The 2,658-nt window shown below is 55.7% G+C and overlaps 1 protein-coding gene across 1 annotated transcript in view; it reads right to left on the bottom strand.

Moving 5' to 3' along the window:
• Positions 1-238: 238 nt before the first annotated feature.
• LOC311351033 (uncharacterized protein) overlaps positions 239-2,658 on the bottom strand; it is an 11,088-nt gene continuing 8,668 nt past the window's right edge. The window contains 2 exon segments of the mRNA XM_084471114.1: positions 239-439; positions 1,953-2,094. Coding sequence (XP_084327240.1) covers positions 280-439; positions 1,953-2,094 — 302 coding nt within the window. The 3' untranslated portion in view covers positions 239-279.

The following is a 2,658-nucleotide window of genomic DNA, read 5'->3' as shown; positions in this document are numbered from 1 at the left end:
ACACGCGCACACACACACGTGTACACACACGCACACACACGTGTACACACACACACACACGTGTACACACGCACGCACGCACGCACGCACGCACACACACACACACACACACACACACACACACACACACACACACACACACACACACACACACACACACACACACACACACACACACACACACACAAATGTACACACACAAAAACAGGGTCAGGGGTCAGGGGTCAGGGGTCAGGGGTCAGGGGTCAGGAGTTGGGGGGGGGGGTGTAGTGGTCATATTCAAAAGAATAAACTGCGAAGCTGACAGAAGAAGTCTTCCTTGCCGCGGCCGGGCGGCCCTCCGTCGGTCACGAGGTCCCGGGCGCTGCGCTGACAGTAGCTGTAGAAGTGGCCCTCGGCCTTCCTCAGGATGCTGTCCAGGTCCAGCGCTCCCTGGAGGCTGCGACACAGGAAGGGGTTCCTTCAAAACACTATTCCCAGACTAGTCATCACACCACATCATCACTCATCATACCACAGTTAAGGGGCGTTGTCCCCCTTCACTGTGGTATGATGAGCGTATACCACTGACTGAAGTGATCTATTGCTTTTATAAAACGGTTACGTAAGTACGGCGAAATGAAAGTCATAGACACCCTCGATTTTGAAAAAGCGAGAAAGTCGGAAAAGCTTTCAGTCCCTCCGGACTGCCTGCAGAGTGCGCGGCGGTTGCTATGCAACACACTGTAGCGTCCTTCAGAGAGAAGGCTAGGCTAGAGACGGTAGCTCGGTTCGCCGGCAATTTAGCCTACTATCGAGTTCACTCACTGCCAGGGGCGGACCTACCGTCAGGCAAACACAGGCAATTGCCTGGGGCCCCCCGAGATTTCCAGGGGCCCCCAAACGTCTCACACAAAACTGATTAATAAAGTTTTCTTCGATTTAAAGCAATTATTATTATTTTTAGTCTTAATTCGCGCGCTTAAAAATCCATAAAAATGCTTAATCTATCATGATCAAGTGCAGAACCAGAACGAGAATGTGGAGGGCCCCATTGACTGGGTTTGCCTTGGGCCCCCAAATGACTAAGTACGCCCCTGGCTGCAACACAGGAAGGGGTTCCTTCAAAACGCTATTCCCGCACAATTCCCCCTCACCGACGCTCCACGCAAAACGAGGATCCCTGGAAGGAGAGGGTTATCCCCCTAGACCGGGTTAGCCCCGCCCGTTCTGCCGTTGCGTCGGTTTGAGTCGGCCCTGCAGAAGGCTCTGGAGAAGAGCAGCACATTTCTAGTTCTAGTTTCGATATGTTTTTTTGCGGGAGCCAATCACCAAGCTGGCTTTTCTCCCCCCTGGCGCGCTATTGGCTGGTTTAACACAATGACGGCAAGCAGCCAATTGCGTACAGAGTCAATCTAACTCCTAAGCCCTTTGATCACGCCTCTTCGTGCTGAAGAAAATGACCGCAGTGGCCAGGCGAGGGATCCCCCACTCTGCGTTCCTTCTCTTCTCTAGATTTCTTCCTTGCTAATGAAGGGAGTGTTCCCTTGCCCTCTGGGGGGGGCTCGGGTCAGGGGGACTGCCTGTGTTTAAGGGCTACACAAAGAACATTTAAGTTTAAGGGCTACACAAAGAAAATTTAATTGAATTCCATTTACGTTTACATTTTAGGGGAATTTTGCAGACGCAAAGCGACTTCCAACCATTCATACACACACACTCACACACCGACGGCGGAGGTCGACCACGCAGGGCGACAGCCAGCGGGGTCAGGGAGCAGTCAGGGTTAGAGGGCGTCTCGCTCAGGGGACACCTCCACACTCACAGCTAGGAGGAGGAGGAGGAGCCGGGGGGATCGAACCAGCGACCTTCCGGTTACCAGCCGACCTGAATTGAATTGAATGAGACGCCCCCCCCCCCCCCCCCCCCTCACACACACACACACATACACACACACACAGACAGGGACAGACCGTGTGGAGAACTGGATGAGCTGCCCGTCGTCACGGCAACGGAGCAGAGCCTCCCTGTGGTCGATGAGGATGGTGGCGCAGATGAAGAGCTCGAAGGTGAAGGCCGCGTTGACGGGGCGGGGCGCCGGCGCCGGGCCGCGCTCTGCAAGGGGGGGGGGGGGGGGGGGGGGGAACGGGACGGGCAACACGACGTTATACGAGACGATGGGGACACACATCAGAGACACTTCCTGCTCCAACACGGCCCTCGTTCTGTTCTCCTGTCAACAAGTGAATCATTTATTTAGTTTTTATCAGCGGTTTATTCGTTTTGTTTTTTCATCGTGACGAGACGACCGTCACGACGCCACGATGAAAAAAACAACACCCAAAGAGTTTGAGACCTCAACCTCGGGATATCGCCCCAGATAGCGAACCAATCAAATTGAGCCATCTTAAGGAGGTCCACGTGGAGCATGTGACTGAACCCTATTAGTCGTTGATTACATTCCCGTGTTGGGGGGGGGTCGTGTTGGGGGGGGGGTCGTGTTGGGGGGGGTCGTGTTGGGGGGGGGGTCGTGTTGGGGGGGGGGTCGTGTTGGGGGGGGTCGTGTTGGGGGGGGGGTCGTGTTGGGGGGGGGGTCGTGTTGGGGGGGGGTCGTGTTGGGGGGGGGGGTCGTGTTGGGGGGGGGTCGTGTTGGGGGGGGTCGTGTTGGGGGGGGGTCGT

Source organism: Micromesistius poutassou (assembly GCF_964030765.1).
Source record: "Micromesistius poutassou genome assembly, chromosome: 8".
Taxonomy (NCBI): Eukaryota; Metazoa; Chordata; class Actinopteri; order Gadiformes; family Gadidae; genus Micromesistius; species Micromesistius poutassou.
The sequence above is the reverse complement of the archived record's forward strand: the minus strand, read 5'-3'. Positions and strand labels throughout refer to the sequence as shown.